A 16,318-nucleotide genomic window follows, 5' to 3' on the forward strand; every position below is an offset into this window, starting at 1 on the left:
AGATGTTAATGGGAAAGAGTGGATTAGGTTTAAGCATGATATCAACATACTTTATCCTTATTCAAGTTTGTCCCGACCCGAAATATGAGTCTAAAATTTTACCTAAGCCTGTCAATATTTATAAAAGAATAACTAAGCCCATTTTAAACCCGCTCATATTAATTTTTAATTTTTAAAAAATATTTATATATACGTTTTGACATTCTTCATGTCCATTTTACGGTCCATGTTTAGTGTTTGTGGTTGCCTCCAAACAATATCATCTTCAAGATTCGAACTTAAATCTTTCTCTTAAGAGTGTAATATATCTCACTATTGCATAATCACTTCTTAATTATATTATTTTAATTTAATATTTAATAAATTTATATATTTTTATTTATTGAAACTTTTATATATTCACTCTAATATTATTTTAATAGTTACATTAGAGTAGTATTATATATTTAGTATAAAATTTTTATATGTTATAAATATATAATATATCAAAATAACATAATATAAAATATTATAAACTTAAAATCATTTGGTTTGGACTTGAGTCATAAATGTTCAAGCATAAATGTTCAAGCCTAAGCCTGACCAATATTTTAAACGGATCTAATATTTTTATTTAAGCCCATTTTTTCTAAAATTTTTGTCTAATCCTTTTAAAATTTAATTAGACTTGAACAAATAACTGACCCATAAACATATCTAAAATAAATCTACTATAAATTATTCAATAGTCATAATATTTAAATTTATTTAACAATTTACATTTACTAATTAATAATCAAAATAAAATTAGAAATAAAATCTATATATAAAAATAAAATTTCACGAACAACCTACTATTGTAATTTAATTAATTCGAAGGGATAAGTAGTATATGTTACATTAAAATAATAAAAAAGAAGCTTTAGGCGGGAAATTTTAGCGCAAAAATTGTAAAGCGGCTGAGGTCTCCGCAGTCGGCCATTCACCGCCTCTACTTGTCTCAGTGACTCAGTTGACAGACATGGACTACGATTCAGACTCCGACGGATCACATATATCAGCCACTCCTCCACGAGACCCACTCCCGCGGCGGCCACCGCAACCGCCTCCAAAACCTCCTACCTCCTACAAATCTACCGCAAGTACCAAACGCTCCTCTCATTTGGATATCATTTTCAAACTCAAAAAGCCATCTTCGTCGAAACACGATAAAATCGAACCCGTACCTGAACCTGAACCCATTCAACAACCGGACCTCCCTTCTCCAGTCGGTAATTTTCCCTTCCAGATTCGCCGTCCGTCGGATCAACCCCATCCAATCTCCATTGGCCGTTCCCTTGAAACCCTCCCCGCCGGTTTCTTCTCCACGCGTCGCGCCTCCTTCTCCAAAATTTGTAAACCTTCCCTCAATTTCGAACCGGAAACCTCACCAGAAATAACCGCCGAACCTAAAATTAATGGCTCTGACGGCCTGGGTTCTACCAAAACTTGTAACAAGAAGCTTCCTAATTTGATCAGAGGAGATGCCCTTTACCCCAGTTAAATTACAAAAGCGCAGCGAAGAAGGTAACTTCGTGAGGCTCAATTTCAATGGCTATAAACGCAAGTTCACAGCCAAAGGTAAAAGATGAATAGTTACTCTTACAAATCAAAGTACTTCAAAAGAAGCAAGAGAAGAGTCAAATCCGAAGTCGATACGGGAAGCCTTTGCGACGAAGAAGGTTTAGTGTCGGAAATCAAGTTGCAGTCGAAAGCAGAGAAACCGAGTAGATGCGAGTCAGTTGAAGCGGCGATTTCGGCGGTTCGAAGCGCGGTGTCGGATGAGAACCTGGTGAGGTTGTTGAAAGCTATTTATGGCTACGATTTATTCCGTGATGGACAGTTGGAAGCGATCAAGATGATTCTTGCTGGCAAATCAACGATGCTAGTTTTGCCAACAGGAGCTGGGAAGTCTCTTTGCTATCAGATTCCGGCAGTGGTTTTTCCGGGGATTACGTTGGTGGTGAGTCCATTGGTGGCTTTGATGATTGATCAATTGAAACAGTTGCCCCCTATGATTCAAGGCGGTCTCTTGTCTAGCAGTCAGGTAGAACTGGGTTATTTCTCTCATTAAGAATTATTAGTAACTGATAGGTGGTATAATGTGGTTTTTGAACTCAATAGGGACCTGAAGAGGCTGCTGAGACACTGAGGATGGTCCAAGAAGGGAGCATAAAAGTGGGTTTACCGCTTTAGAACATTCTTGGTGAATATTATGTATGTTGGAATTTTGAATTGCTTTACTGCCCCAAAACTAATGTTTTCATGGGTTGTGTTTTAGGTGCTCTTTGTTTCACCAGAAAGGTTTTTGAATGCAGACTTTTTGTCAATATTTTCTACTCCTAACTCTACTCCTAACTTTGTATCACTTGTAGTGGTTGATGAAGCTCACTGTGTATCTGAATGGTGAGTTGTTGAACTAGCTTTCTTCTGATTATCGTTGGTTGTACCCCTTCAATGCCCAACAAAACTTATTTGATATCACTTGCATCAAAATGAATTTAAAATATACAGGTCGCATAATTTCCGGCCCTCATACATGCGGCTTGGGGCATCTTTACTTCGTGCCAAACTCAATGTTGAATGCATTCTTGCAATGACTGCAACTGCCACAACCACAACTTTGCAGTCTATCATGTCAGCTCTAGAGATTTCTTCAACAAATCTCATTCAAAAGGCACAAGTTAGGGATAATCTATGGTTATCAGTGTCTTTGAGCAGCAATAGGCAAGTCCCATGCTGGTTTTTTTAATTTAGTTCCACTTCATGGGTTAGGTTATCCTATGAATATACTTCTAACAGTTTGAACATCATAGAATGAAGGATATGCTAAAGTTGATGAAGTCCTCTCCTTTTTTGGAAGCTCAAAGCATTATTGTTTACTGCAAATTTCAGGTAAGATTGGTACTGACTCTTTTCATTTTTGAATTACTTTACTCTGTTCAATTGGATGTTCATGCCTAGTTCTTCTGAGCAGTTCTGCTTTTGGATAACTCATTTATGCTGATTCTGTAGATCACTTGTATAAGCAATTTAGCATCTTCTGCTACTAAATTTACTTGGAAGGGAAACAAACTATTTTTGTAATGCTTCTGGTCTCAGATTACTGTGGCTATTTGCTTTTATTTTATGCAGTCCATGTATAGTTCTCAGGCCATTAGTAATTTCTACTTGCACTGGATTTTGCAGTCTGAAACTGATGTGATAAGCAGGTACTTATGTGATAACAATATCTCTGCAAAGGTGACTATTTCTATATTGTTGCGTAATTTTTTCCATCTACTGTACGTTCCAGGCTTCTTGCAAGCTTATTTTTAATGTTCATGTAGAGTTACCATAGTGGTATGCTGGCAAGGGATCGTAGCCGCATACAGGAGCTATTTTGTGCCAACAAGATTAGAGTGGTGAGAATTATCCCGATCCAGTCTCACTGCAATATCTGTATTCTGCAGTGAATATGAATTATTTTTCCTTATGAAAGCTTTTAATGGTCATAACAAGTACCTCAATAACTGTCTATCTTTTATAAGGTTGTTGCAACTGTGGCATTTGGCATGGGGCTTGACAAGAGGGATGTTGGCGCTGTAAGAAGAAAAAGCTTACTCATAAATTCTGTGGTTTCTCTGCATTGTATTCACATAAAATCTAGTCTAGTTTTTTTCCACTTGGGCTTAGCTCAAATGTAGGGGTTAGTTGAAATTTACCTGATCATCCTAGGTTAAGGCCGTAGTACCCTCTTATACCTACATAAAATCTAGTCTTAAATTTAGGTGCATTAGTGAGTTAGGAAAGGGTATGTCACTGCTGCTCCTCTCTACTGTTTCCCTAGTTGTAATCTTTCTGAGGTTTGACCCATCCTGCTAAAAGAAAGATTAGTTGTTAAGAACAGGCTTTTTCTATTCCGTCTCATTCATAAGAAATTACATAAATATTTATACACATAGCAAGCCTAACTTAGGAAACTCCATACTAGGAAACAGACTAACTCTAAGGATGCTGTCTAAAAAAAAACAGCCTCAAAATTAGGGATAGTAATCAGTAAAATATTTACAGAATCCTATTTGATACACTTAAATATTCCTTAATTAGTAAATTGTAATCTGACACTCCCCCTCAAGCTGGGAAGTGGATATCATCCATTCTCACTTGCTTACTAGTTTTTGAAACAACTTTCCGACAACCCTTTGGTAAGTATGTCGCTAGTTGACCATCGTGGACACAAATGGAGTGCAAATTAAGCCACTGTCCAGTTTTTCCTTTATAAAATGTCTGTCAACCTCAACGTGCTTAATGCGATCATGTTGAACTGGATTATGTGCAATATTGATAGCAGACTTATTATCACAATACAACTTCATTGGACCTTCCCACTTGATCTTCAAATCTTCCAAAATAATTTTTAGCCATAATAGCTCACAAATTCCAAGAGCCATCGCCCTAAATTCAGCTTCTGCACTAGATCTAGCCACAACATTCTGTTTTTTACTCCTCCAAGTCACAAGATTGCCTCCTAGGAAAGTGCAATAGCCCGAGGTTGATCTTCTATCAACCATAGACCCTGCATAATCTGCATTAGTATAGGCTTCAAGGGTTAAATTCTCCCCCTTTTTAAATAGAATTTGATACACAGCTCTAAGATGTGATTCTTTGGGGTTGTGCATAAACTGACTTACAACACCGACTGCATAGGCAATATCCGGTCTGGTATGAGACAAGTAAATAAGCTTTCCCACAGTCTTTGATATGAACTTTTATCAACTGCTGCATCTTCTAGTGCATCTCCAAGTCTGTGATTCACCTCTATGGGTGTGTCTGCTGGTTTACATCCCAACTTGCCTGTCTCTGTCAACAAATCAACTATTTATTTTTGCTGAGATATGAAGATTCCTTCCCGAGAGTGTGCCACTTCCATACCAAGGAAATATTTTAACTTTCCGAGTTCTTTGACTTCAAATTCTTTTACTAGGCATTTCTTCAAATTCTCCATTCCTTCCGTGTCATCACCAGTCACTATAATGTCATCTACATAGACTAATAAAGCAGTCACTCCCCCGAAGATGAGTGTTTTACAAGCAGTGTGATCTCCTTGACTCTGTTTATACCCCAACTTGAGCATTACTTTGGTAAATCTTCCAAACCAAGCCCTCGGGACTGTTTTAGTCCGTACAAAGCCTTTTTAGTCCGCAAATTACTGTCTGTATTTGGACCGAATCCTAGTGGAACATCCATATAGACTTCCTCCTCAAGATCACCATGTAAAAAGGCGTTTTTTATGTCAAATTGCTGTAATTTCCAGCCTCGGTTGGCAGCTAGTGACAACAACACTCTCACAGTGTTCATCTTTGCAATAGGGGCAAATGTCTCAAGGTAGTCTACTCCATACATTTGAGTGTATCCTTTAGCAACCAATCTTGCTTTGTACCTTTCCAAGGAACCATTTGATTTATACTTCACTGTGTACACCCAGCGACATCCCACTGGTTTCTTTCCTCTCGGTAATTTCACCAAGTCCCATGTCTTTTTTTTTTTAAGAGCTTCCATTTCAACCTTCATGGCATTTTTCCAATTCTCATCTTCTAATGCCTCGGATACTGTTTTGGGAATGGAGATAGAATTTAGGCTAGTAAGAAAGGCTTTGTGGTTATGGGACAAATTTTTGTAAGACAAAAATAAGTACAAGGGATGTTTTGTACAGGTTCTAATCCCTTTTCTAATAGCAATGGGAAATTCATCTAAATTTTCAGTAGTTTCAGTAGTAGGTTCAGTAGTAGGTTCAGCAATTACCTCAGGTTGTATAGGAGGAGAAGATGATTGAACTTGCACGGTGCCTTCTTCCTTGAGTAAACCAAGTAAAGGACGAGTAGTGTCCTGAATCCTCTTTGTGATTTGGGTGTATTAGGCTCTGTTTCAGTTGCTGGACAGGAGCTGGAATGTGAGTGTTTGGTTGCTGGACGGGAGCTGGAATGTGAGTGTTTGGTTGCTGGACAGAGCTGGAATGTCAAGAAGAAAGAATTCTCTGTCCTTATCTTCTCGTGAATAAGATCTCCCCGAAGATAAGGACGAGTAAAGAAATTCTCTTGTTCTCGCAAAAGTAACATCCACGATACATAAAATTTTTTGTGGCTGGATGATAGCATTTGTACCCTTTTGAGTGGAAGAATAACCGAGAAAGACACAATTGACAGCTCGTGGATCAAATTTTCCTCTATTTTGAGAATGTACATGTACAAAGGCAACACAACCAAATATTTTGGGAGGAAGGCTACTTGAAGTACTAAAATCAGGAAAGAATTTTGTTAGAACTTGCATAGGACTTTGAGATTCAAGGACTTTTGTAGGCAATCTATTTATCATATGAGTAGCAGTTAAAACAACCTCCCCCAGTATTGTTTAGGGACATTTTTTTGGAACAAGAGGGCTCTTGTAATAGTTAAAATGTGACCATTTTTTCTTTCGGCAACACCATTTTGTTGGGGTGTGCTAACACAAGATGACTCATGTATAATGCCTCTTTCTTGGAAATATGGTGAGAGAAACTGATTGAAATAATCTTTGGCATTGTCTGACCTAAACCTTTTTATTTCAGCTCTAAATTGTGTTTTGATCATGTTGTAAAAGGTTGGAAAGACAGACCTTACATCAGATTTCTGTTTTAAAAGAAATGTCCAAGACACACGGGTACAATCATCAATAAAGGATACAAACCACCGAGCACCAGAAATATTTAAAATAGTGGATGGTCCCCAAACATCACTATGAATAAGAGTAAAAGGAGCGGATGTTCTTTTATTGCTTAGCGGAAAAGAGGTACGTTTATGTTTTGCAAGTTCACAGACATCACAATGGAATTTTTCAACAGTTAATCCTTTGAACAATGAAGGAAACATAATTTTAAGGACTCTAAACGATGGATGACCAAGGCGGAGGTGATGGAGCCAAATTTGGTTTTATTGGTTTTAATAGATTCGGATATGAAAGATAATGGTGAGGAATTGAGCACTAACTTCTCCTTGGATTCCTCAAGATAGTATAGGCCATTTACTTCCTTAGCATGTCCAATCATCCTCGTATTCGCTCCTGAAAAAGACATCGATTGTGATAGAAAACCACACTACAGCTTAGTCTTTGGTAATTCTTTGGATGGATAGAAGATTGGTAAATAGTTTTGGAACATGGACATTTTTAAGAGTAAGAGTTTTGTTTATAACAATATCACCCCGACCAGCCCATCGTGATCACAGAACCATCGGCCATCTGTTATCTTTCTACTACTAGGACAAGGTGTATATGAAACAAATTTTTGTGAGGAGTGGGTCATGTGGTCTCAGTAGCTCTGAGTCAATGACCCAAGAACTTTTGTGGGTATATCCGAGATTTTAGAATTTTGAGAAGAGGATATACTTGAAAAACCAAACCACTAGTACCTATTGAAGGAGATTTTTCCAATGATCCAAGAGATTCTTCAACTTCTCAATTTCTTCTTTCTTGAGCTCAACAGATGATTCTTGAGAATTCCCTTCTCAAGTGTTGCTGGTTTTGACAGATTTCAGCCATGTTTCTTTTGAACAAATTCTCTGAGCTTGAGGGTTGATCGGGAATGAGAAGAAGTTGCGGACAAAGAAAAAAATCCAGAATTTGAGCCACAAAACGGCTCGATACCATGTTAAGAACAGGCTTTTTCTATTCCGTCTCATTCATAAGAAATTACATAAATATTTATACACATAGTAAGCCTAACTTAGGAAACTCTATACTAGGAAACAGACTAACTCTAGGGATGCTGTCTAAAAAAAACAGCCTTAAAGTTAGGGATAATAATCAGTAAAATATTTACAGAATCCTATCTGATACACTTAAATATTCCTTAATTAGTAAACTGTAATCTGACAGTTAGCAGAAAATTGTTAAGTAAGAGAACCAGTTTAGTTCTTTGGGAATCTCCAGACATACTTTTCCTTCTGCTGTGATTTGCTAGCATTAGATGTTGTACCACCATGTTTTACTAACACTATGTGTGTGTGTGTGTCTGTTGTTTACTTGAATTTGTTTCAGGTAATTCATTATAGCTTGCCAGAAAGCTTAGAAGAGTATGTCCAGGTTGACATTTGCTCCTTAACGATGAGGTTTTTGGAAGGCATTCTGTACCTCAATGTCTGCTAATCAAATGAATGTTCACCTCTAGCAGGAGATTGGTCGTGGTGGACGAGATGGGAGATTGTCCTATTGCCATCTATTTTTTGATGATGTCACATATTACAAGCTCCGTAGTCTTATGTACAGGTATTTAGCATGAAATTGATCTTACATGAAGCATTTATTGAGAGTATTCAAGAATTCTGAAACTTACATTCAACAACATTCAACATTGTGTTGTCAGTGATGGAGTGGATGAATTTGCAGTAAACAAATTCCTTTGTCAAGTTTTTGCTGATGACACAAGTTCACATAGCAAAGTTTGTTCCCTGGTCAAAGAATTAGCATCTCGCAAATTTGATATGAAAGAAGAGGTTCTCTCTTGTACCATCCTGAATGGACTTCTAGAATTTGCAATCAAATAGTTTCCATTAACAAATACTAAGTAAACAAATATGCAAGTTACAACATTTGTACTGAAATTTGGACTAGGCTAATCATAGTATATCGTGATTCCTCTTTTCATTTTTCAAAACTATGTCGGCGGTCTGACATTTGGCAAATTATTGGCTATCATTCATCTAATTTGTTGTTTGCAGGTAATGCTCACACTTCTAACACATCTGGAGTTGGGTGAAACTCAATACCTGCATCTGCTTCCACAGCTAAATGTTACTTGTACTCTGAATTTCCATAAGGTAATGAAACCTTTCATAAATATCTCTTATATGTTAATTGCTTCAGGCAGTTAGGCTGTGGTGCTTTTTTAAGCCCTTAAGGGTCTTTTTCTTGAAATTTGGAAGCTTTGAAGTGACGTATTAACTGAAAGACTGAAATAATCTTACATATTTACAGACTTCCCCTATGTTACTTGCTGACAAGGATACTGCAGTTGCGGCCATTTTGAAGAAGTGAGTATATTTTTCATGCATGGTTACGTAGAATGGGAATTCTTCTCAGGCATACCTCCTGGCAGAGCAAGTTATGCTTTACCATAAAATTTCAGGTCAGAAATTAAGCAAGGGCAGTATGTGTTCAATATACCAACTGTGGCAAATAGCATTGGGGTTGCACCTGGTGATCTATCAAATCACTTGCAGAATCTAAAGGTTGGAGTTATTAAAAGAAACTAGTTCTCAATTATTATTATACATTGTTTATGTGTATTTGTGAGTAGCAGGCAACCTGTCTTCATTTGTGTGGAAGGCTTCTCAATATCAAAACAAAAACAATACTGAATTTTCATCATCTACCAATTAATAATATAATTATGAGAGACCATAAATGCTCAGGTTAAGACATTAGTTTATGTGCTTTGCTCCCAGATTATCTTATGAAGCTGAGTTTGCATGAAAAATTATGCATTATGGTTTATTAAGATCAGAAAAAAGTAGATGCTCTGAAGGTGACTGCATCAACAAAGATTCCTGTTGATTTGCTTTATTTGCATGCTGAAACATAGTTGTGTTCATATTCACTTTCCAATAGCCTATCAGCAATTGTAGAAAACTTAAAACTCATTTACATGATGGTTCAATGAACTTGTTTGAAGCAAAGTGTTATTTTTCTCTAGTTATATGTGATTACTATCCTGTTTTTTCTTGAAATTGATCTACCTTTTTTACTTCTATTATGAAGCTTATTTTTGGTTTCTTGTGTATGATTTGGAAGCAGCATCATTTTTTAACTTATTCTTTTTGGGATTATCTTAGGCAAAGGGAGAAATAACATATGAGTTGAAGGATCCAGCCTACTGCTATAAGATTGTTAAGGTTCCTAGTGATTTCTGTTCTCTCACGGAACTTCTTACCAGATGGTTACTGGATATTGAAAATTGCAAGGTATTGAGCCTTTCTTGAGTCATTTAAATGTTGTCAACGCATTTCATAGGGTGTTAGAATTTTTTCTCTAGGGACATTTAGGAAAGGCATTTGTTACTGATTTTAGTTGTAAATAATTTAGGTGGTTGTTATCCCTGGAGGAGATTCATGTCATATAATGTTGCATTTTTTGTTTCTTGACTTGTAATAAGAAAAATGATGAGGTTATAAAGCAGCCTTTCTCCACCTCTAAATTAAGAAGTACTCTTGTTCTACTCTGATGACAAGAAATATGAGTATTGAAACAGAGGTAGAATTTGAAAGAAAAGCTTATGTATTTACTCATAGGAATCTCATGCATATATACTAGTTTACAAAAGTTTAACTAGGAAAAGAAGTAAGAGTTTAATATAAATTCTAACACTACTACTACTATTACTTTCACAAGCATAATAGTTGATGCTATTTTCAATGCACCTAACAAACACATCAACCTGTTGGCAGTGCTAATTTTCTGTGATTTCTAGCATACAGGCTCTGATATTCTCTTTGAACATTTTCTGCTGTTCTTGCTTCTTTTGACTTGAATTGGATATTTTACTTTTAAATCAGGTATGGAAATTGGATGCCATGTACAGTTCTGCAGTTTTTGCAGTGGATACATGTGAGAAGACACATGATTGCAATGTTGCTCAGCAGACAACATACTTGCAAGAGAGAATTTCGGATTATTTTAGGGGGGACAATAACCTTGACGTCCTTGATAAGATGGGTCAGAACAGGTACACTAATTCTTCGTCTTTGGCTTTTAGACAAAGATGAATGTCATCTAACAATTGTCCAAGATGGTCTTTGAGTTCTAATTTAAATCTATATGAATAATGTCCTGTTCACACTTCTATTTTATCTATTTGAGTTTTTCATGCTGAATAAATCATCTATTCCTTTCTCTCTTTTTTATTTGTATATCACCATAATGATAGAACTATCATGTTTGTTTGCAGCCCTTTTCTTCGAGCAGATATAAAGGTGAGATTTATACAGACAATGCAATTCTGTATCAAGATACTCATGTTTGGTAGTTCTACAACATTTCGTCTGTTTTGGTCAAACAGGTCTTTCTGCAGAGCAACTCAAATGTCAAGTTTACTCCAAGAGCTATTGCAAGGATAATGCATGGAATTGGAAGCCCAGCGTATCCTTCTTCAATTTGGTCAAGAACTCATTTCTGGTATCTTCTATATTTCCCTTGGTTTGTTTGTCATATTTGGAGGGAGTTAACACCATTACTTGCTGGTGAATGTCAAGCATCCATTGAGCAATCCAGTTTAACATCTTGAGCAAATCATAATATCTTATATTTTTATTATTTTGTTTTAATTATAATGCTCATACATAGGAATTGTTAACATCAAGAGCAGTTGCAAGTTTTTTGTCTCAGTATAATGTAAGATTTAATTGGTCATATGATAGGTTGTCAGTTGTCTAGAAATTCTTGGGCCATATTTTCTACCAAGTAGGCCACATGACTTGTCATACCCATGAAAAGAATGTTCTCTTTTTTTTCCTAGATGTCTTTCCCAAAGGTTTTTAAGAGATCTTTAGAAACTACATAAAAAAATTAGTACATTTGTTTCACATTTTTCCTGGCATCCTGCCTGATAATCCTATTAGGTTTTGGAATAGCCAGGTGGTGCAAGAATGAACTGTACTGGATCAAATGTTGCATAATGTTGACTAAATTCAGGGCTTTATTGAACTTTACATTTGAGACGAAGTCCAAGGATAATCATTGTCATTGTACTGCCCTTTAGCCTTTTGCTTTGACAGTGTGCTTCATCACCACATAGCCATGGTTCTATAATCTTTTTCATGAAAGGAGAGAGCTGATTATTCTGATGCTGAGTTGCAGGGGAAGGTATATACAAATAGATTTCAAGGCGGTAATGAATGCAGCAAAGGCAGAACTCATGAATTTTGTTGGGAAAGATGCACCTTAGATCTTTGCCTCATGGACGATATGCAAGCAACTTTATTTGAGAGCCATATCAAGGTACTGAAGCCTTCCTTCACCCCCTCCCCAATATATACATTTGTCCAGCTATTTTTGTGAGTTAAATATCATTTCTCATTTATCGATGATTTTGATACTTCTTTTTGACTATGCTTTGGCGGTCTAGAAGTTGGTTTGCAGAGTAGAGAAAACATGATAAAAATGCAGTCGCATGTGTAATTTATATGACAGGTAAACTTCTTCACCTTTCTCCATTTCGGAACTTAAGAAGGTTTTTTCTAGTGATCTTTTCTTTATGTTTACATTCGAAAAACCAAATTCAGGTCAAGGAACAGCTGCATATCTAAAATGAATTAGGGCTTTGAACTTCCAAAGGATACTAGGAATGCAAATAGTTACTATATTGCAAACAAGCATGCGGCATGATGAACTTGTCCCTTTGCTCCCTGCATAACATTTACGGGAGGCAATGCCATTTGCAATTTTTCATGCATGATGGTCAGCATGTTTACTATTTGCAATTTAGCCTATTTTATTTGGCTCCAAGAATGGACATGACTCATGAGTGATCCTTTCCCTTTTATGGTCTATGACATTTCCGCCCATTGTTGTCTTCCAAGTTACAACAACGATGAATTGATAGTAAATTTTAAACTTAGGGTTTGTTTGTTTGACTGAAAATGATTTCTAAAAAATAACTTTTCTGGAAAAGTTAATATTTTCTGGTGTTTGGATGAATCTGTATAAAAATATTTTCTGTTGTTTGACAGATTTCTTGAAAATATTTTATAAAATCTGTTTTAAATTAAACATACATTCGAGAAAATTTTTTTATTGTTTAATTGAGCTTATTTTATATCTATTAAATTTATATTTTACAGTATTTTTATATATATTGCAATGATTTATTTATAAATCTTCATTTTTCATACAACAATACTCAAAATCTTGGAATCACAGTATCATATTTGTAACATTTGCAGTAACTAAACTCTACAAATCAAAACATCTCCACTTTTAAATATTTTATCCTAGTAAATTATTAATTACCAATGGAGTAACATATTCCTAGTAACACAACAAGCTGATAATAACTGAGCTAATTCATAAAAGATTATATTATCTATTATTCTTCTTCATACACTACGTTTTTCTTGCTTGGCAAAGGCACCATGAAAAGTTGCATTTTTATTTAAATTTTCATAGGGAAACCCATACCAAAACAAAAAGAGTAGAACATAAATAAACAGAGTCTTCAGTTGACATTAGTCTCAAGTTTGATCTTTGAATTAATCTCTTACCTCTTTCCCCTTATAAATAAAAAGTGGTATTTATGCAAAAAAAACAAAAAAAAAAACCAGTAGTTAACTTTGTCACTTGAGTGACCCATTTAAAAGGAAGAATTACATTTTGAGAATAATAGGAGATTTCTTAATGGCCTTTGGTGTTGGAACCTATTAAAAGAAATAAAGACATAATGGAAGAAAAATATTTGAATAGTGGAATCAAATCATAGCAAGGATTAGCAAACTTGATCAAGTATCAGTATTATTATCATCCATCAAGGAACAAATATAAGTGATAGATAGATAGTAATTTTGGTAGTTAGGTGCAATCCTTTAGAATTACATCTTTTCCTTCATTACTAATCTATGCCCATGAGCTAAAATTAATTATCTTTGTGCAAAATTATGAGGTTCCATTCAATGTCCAAAATTCAGAGCAAGGTAAATGCTTTTGAAAATTAAATAAAAATATATATAGCATAATAAGGAATACTGTGGAATTAAAATTCGAACAGATGAGTTTTATATAAGCAAATCCAATTTTCTAAAATAAATGCTCTAAGTATTCGAGTGAATGCTTAGAAATATCATGACAGCAAGGCGTGGAAGTGCATGAAGTAAAGTAGGATAGCAAATGTTAATAAAAATACAACCCTCACTTTTTATTTGTCTACTCAAGGATTTTAAGGACACTAGTTATCAGTGTCACTATATTTTTAAGTGCATTCCCAACGAACTCACAATCAAATAAGCCTAATATGGCCATTAACTTTTTCATTTAAAAGGAGTAGCAGAATTGGCATTGATAAGAAGTAGACAACAAATACGAAAACAAACATTTCTTTTGGGATAAAAGAGCTGTAGCTAACAGATATCCTATAATTAGCTTCTGAATATGAAAATCAGCAAAGGTAATACGAATATACTCTAAATTGCAGTGCAATACCACAATTGGTTGTCTTGTCTTTTAGGGAATTTAATTTTGTTTTAAAATTTGTAACCCAATTTAAAGATTGCATTGAATGGTATCATTATTGGATAAATTCACCAATAAGAGTTGTATAGGGCAAATGTTTGAAATGAACAATAACACCATACAATTAGAGACCCATTCAGATCATCACCATTACAAACAGATAAGACAAAATAAAAGTAATTGGCATTGCATTCTATCGAAAAAAATAACTAACATAATTTTAGCAAAAATAAATATTTTGACATTTTGCCATGTATCGGAGAATAGCATGAAAATATTCATTTCCACAATCCTAATCCTAGAAAACCAAATTGAAGACAAATCAGAAATATCCCAAATAGAATTTAAAAAAAAAAAACCCAAATGTTACCTCTTTGGCAGTCAACTCAGAAGCCTAAGGAAGGACGAAATTAATAGTGAGTTTGGAAGGAATGGAGAAAAGAGTGGGAGGACGAGGTTGTATGAAAGAGAGGAGTTTTAGGAGGGTTTATATTGGGGATCACTTTAGTCCACGCCTCCTTGAATGTGGCATCCACAGAGGGAGCCATTGGCAGATCAGTGGAGAAGGGTTGAGCCCTTGCTACCAAAATGGGTCGACGGGCCAATAGCATTGATGCTCGACACAACATTCTGGGAAGGGGGTTAGTGGTGATTGTTCAGCTATTGCAAGGTCGGAGACAGAGTCTGAGAAGAGGGGTTGTTTAGTCTCTTTCTTCACTCTTTTGTTTTGGTACTTTGTATTTGTGAATTCGTTGCTGGCTGACGGCAATGAATAGATTAGAGTGACAAGGATGGGGGAAGGGGAAGAGACTTCAAGTTAAGTTTAGTGGTAAAGGGAAAAACTTTGGAAAACTTCCTACCAAAATAAAATCTGTAAAACATTTTCTTAAAAGAAATATTTTTTTCCCGTGTTTTGTAAAAGGTGTTACAGTGGGAAATTATTTTCAGCTAAACAAATATTGGAAAATGTTAAACAAACACAACTTAAAAGAAAAAGGAGAGACCCAATTCACTGAAATGATAGTGAAATTATTAGGATGAAATATTAGATATTCAAAACTGATAGTAGTTCTGCATTTAATTATCCATTATTACAGGAAATAATCTAATTTGACATTTGAATTTTCAATCTTCTGTTATCTGCAGCCTGCTAAGGTTGAGGAAAGGTTTACAGTTATTTACTTGGCACTTCCCCCTTTATGAGAGGATGGATACTGTTGGAGGAGGGAGCTGAAGTCGTAATAGTAGGTTTTATTTCTTTATTTTTATTAGGATTTATATGCATCTATGAAAAAATTCCTTAACAGGCCTCTGAATATAATAAATGAATGGAAAGGAATCTGGATAATATCCAGCATATAATAATTAAACTCAGTGCTTTGCATGGAATATTTAGTAACTTAATTATTAGTAACTTTTTGTTGGGTAAATTAGTCTAGTTAGTCACTCAACTTTATGACATTTTCATTTTGGTCATCCATTTTTAAAAAAAATATTAATTTAGGTAAAAAACACTAAAGATTAAAGTGAAAGGTAGAAATTAAAATGATGCATTGTAAATTGTTAAATTGCACTTGTTTATTCTCTTGTTGGAGGTTTTAAAATTTTATTTTTCTTTTAATATTGAAAATTAATTAAGTAAATTATTGAAAATTTTTATTAGATAGTGTTAATCAATTTGTTATTATAATATTGAAATTAATTAAATTATTCTCTTAAATTTTAAAATTTATTTTATGTTTTAAAATTATTTTAAACAAAATCAATTCAAATAACTCATATTTAATCTTTGTAATTAATTAATTTTATATTTTGTGTCAAGCAAAATTTTTAATTTTTCTAAAACTTTTTATCCAAAGGAAGTAATTAAAAGAAATTTAAGTTTTATATACCATTAACTAAGGTTAAGATCGATTTCATTAGTTTAAGAGAATATCGTTCTTTTAAATTCTTATTTTTGTCAAATAAAGTGCATTCATTCATAAACTAAATAATAGGTTTGAAAATAGGAAAGTTTGCTTTATCAGGTACTACAGGCATCGCCATAAAGTTTGGTGTGGCATGATAGACA

The 16,318-nt window shown here is 34.7% G+C and overlaps 1 protein-coding gene across 1 annotated transcript; it reads left to right on the plus strand.

The window, feature by feature from the left end:
• The first annotated feature begins 935 nt into the window (after positions 1-935).
• On the plus strand, positions 936-12,696 carry LOC108460585 (ATP-dependent DNA helicase Q-like 5). Its single transcript, XM_017760151.2, is given in 23 exon segments — positions 936-1,509; positions 1,511-1,605; positions 1,608-2,065; positions 2,143-2,196; positions 2,300-2,424; positions 2,533-2,745; positions 2,835-2,913; positions 3,208-3,261; positions 3,348-3,422; positions 3,549-3,602; positions 8,071-8,115; positions 8,204-8,298; positions 8,396-8,525; positions 8,751-8,849; positions 9,007-9,062; positions 9,158-9,260; positions 9,864-9,992; positions 10,584-10,753; positions 10,976-11,000; positions 11,087-11,202; positions 11,884-12,024; positions 12,152-12,216; positions 12,309-12,696. Coding segments are annotated over 21 exon segments (2,772 nt in total). The 5' UTR covers positions 936-1,000; the 3' UTR covers positions 11,972-12,024; positions 12,152-12,216; positions 12,309-12,696.
• The last annotated feature ends 3,622 nt before the right edge of the window (positions 12,697-16,318 follow it).

Source organism: Gossypium arboreum, chromosome 2, assembly GCF_025698485.1.
Source record: "Gossypium arboreum isolate Shixiya-1 chromosome 2, ASM2569848v2, whole genome shotgun sequence".
Classification (NCBI taxonomy): Eukaryota; Viridiplantae; Streptophyta; class Magnoliopsida; order Malvales; family Malvaceae; genus Gossypium; species Gossypium arboreum.